We start from the raw sequence: 2,355 nt of genomic DNA, 5'->3' as shown, positions 1-2,355 counted from the left end.
TTTTCTTATGATGTCCCTTTGGCTAAATGAGTCACTGGAAATGATGCCCTCAAAGGTAACAGAAAGGTGATCGGATAGGGCAACATCAGTAACACTGACTTTAGAAATCTTCAGACCTTTAGTGATGAGCTAGGTTATTTCGGCACCAGTATACGTATGGTTGCAAATCTTATTTATGAATCAATTGGGAAAATAGCTAAGTCAGCTTGGCCGCTTCTCCTAAGCAGCCATTTTGGGCGCGTCCAGTGAATTGCTTTCTATTTACTCCACTGTCGTTTCTAACATTAGACACAATGTCAATGGCTACCTCAGTCAATATCTTCCAGTCAGTCCGAGAAAGCCAGACTATACTATAAGATACATCAACGTATATATGGATTTTCTTGGTTAGCACTTCCACTAATAGTGAAATTACCTGTGAAACGTCTTCCCACAGCCAGCAAACTGCTTTTTTTTGCAGCCAAATGCTTCACATGTAGCCATTTTTACAGCGTGCCTCTGTGGGAGTGGGAAGTGCCGGCATAGGGGATAGTGGTTTCACTTCTTTTGGCCTATCAGTAATCCAATAAATAAATAGAGATCAGTAGCCAGAACCATCCTATAGAGTCAGTCTGAGCTGGAGGGTGATACTAATATAACACCAGCAGCCCCACTAGAAAACGCACAGTGGGGTAACACTGCCTGTTACGCCTCTGGTACAGATAGCATAACCACTTATTAGTATATAAATTTATACGTTAAATTGACCATGATTTTCAAAGAAATCCTCCACCGCTGTTACAAAAAATTATATACTATATTCATAAAATATATATAATATATATAATTAATTTAAATTGATCCTTATATTTTATTGTTCTGTATTCTTCCTTTGGAGAAGAGGAAGGGGCTGTTCTCGCAGGGTGGGAAATAATTGTTAAACAGTGTTTTATTACTGAGTAAAATGTCTGATATTATCAAAATTAATAAATGTATTGTTAAAAAAAGCACTGAAAGCCTCAGTTCTTTTAAGTCAGAGTTAAAAACTAATTTGTTTAGCGCTGCATTTGACTGTAAGAGTTAAACTGTTTACTGAGGTATTATTAGCTTAAGATTGTGGTCCAACTATTTTGATAACTGCTCTGATCTTGTTTTTATCTGACCTACTTTTATTCTGTTTTGTTTTTCTTCTATTTTAATTTGTGCATGTAAAGAAAATGGAATGTTCTTTGTACTGAATTGTGCTATTCAGTAAACTTGCTTTGCCGTGAATCAATGAGTGTCTTTGTTAATTAGGCTGCTGATGTCTTATAAATGTTCAGAACTTCTCTCTAACTTCTGTGTTGTTTTTCTCTCCTGCAGATCAGAGAACCATCAGAGTTAAATATGGAGAAACCGTCACTCTGCCATGCACAGCTCCTAGAAGGGAAGAGCTTGATGTTGCAGAGTGGAGCAGAGCTGATCTGGAGTCAGATCAATATGTTATTTTGTTCAGTGGCAATAGAGTTAATGACGACTCTCAGTCTCCATCCTTTAAGGACCGGGTGAAACTGCAGGATGTGAAGAATGGAAGCGCTTCTTTGATCCTGAGGATGGCAACACCTGAGGATTCAGGAACATATGAGTGTCGAGTTGTTCAGGGAGGAAACAGCTGCAAGAAGAGATCCATTCTGGACACTGACCTCCTCAGCATCATTACCCTGATAGTTGATCAAGGTGAGTCTGATTGTTTCTGGATCAGAACCTCCAGCAGCTTCCTGGTTCTGATGTGAGACACAAACCTTTCAGATCAGATGTTTTTCTACCCAGATTTGCAGCTTATTGCTTTAGATTGAACGATAATCCAGTCTACTGATCCAACAAAGCTGAGATCTGATGGTTTTATCAGCATTTATTCCCACAGACTAAATCTGTTGTTTTAATTTCATCAGCTGAACCTTCAGAAACAGAAACAACAGGGAAAAATATTGAACAATTAACATCTGCTGAGTCACTGCTGGAAATATTTAATATATTCTCCTCTCATCCCAGGAAGCTTTAACTCCTGGATAAACATTAATGTTTTTTTACATTAAAATGATTCCATCCTCAGACTGATGTGGTTTATGAATGTTAGGGATCAAGCAGCAGAGAGTTTGAATCTGTTTCAGGGTTTCCTGTTTCTAGCCGTGGTGGTGGGCTAAATGCAGACGTATATGAAGCAAAGCGGTAATAATTAACTACATTAACTTCTAACATTACTCTTACTTTATGAAATATTATAAATAATTGATGAATTTTTATGCGGGAAGCATGAAGAACAGATCAAATGAATCTGCCTCATTTCCCTCCAGCTGCACATAGAAGTAGGGATCTTTTAGTTTAGGGAAAAAGTGA

At 37.9% G+C, this 2,355-nt stretch overlaps 1 protein-coding gene across 1 annotated transcript in view; it reads left to right on the top strand.

Moving 5' to 3' along the window:
- Positions 1-1,751, top strand: part of LOC107080703 (immunoglobulin superfamily member 10-like) — a 7,539-nt gene extending 5,788 nt beyond the window's left edge. The window contains exon 2 of the mRNA XM_015368910.1: positions 1,342-1,751. Within this exon, the coding sequence (XP_015224396.1) occupies positions 1,342-1,751 (410 nt within the window). The remainder of the gene's footprint in view (positions 1-1,341) is intronic.
- Positions 1,752-2,355: the final 604 nt, after the last annotated feature.

Source organism: Cyprinodon variegatus, unplaced genomic scaffold, assembly GCF_000732505.1.
Source record: "Cyprinodon variegatus isolate N-32 unplaced genomic scaffold, C_variegatus-1.0 Scaffold2237, whole genome shotgun sequence".
Classification (NCBI taxonomy): Eukaryota; Metazoa; Chordata; class Actinopteri; order Cyprinodontiformes; family Cyprinodontidae; genus Cyprinodon; species Cyprinodon variegatus.
The sequence above is the reverse complement of the archived record's forward strand: the minus strand, read 5'-3'. Positions and strand labels throughout refer to the sequence as shown.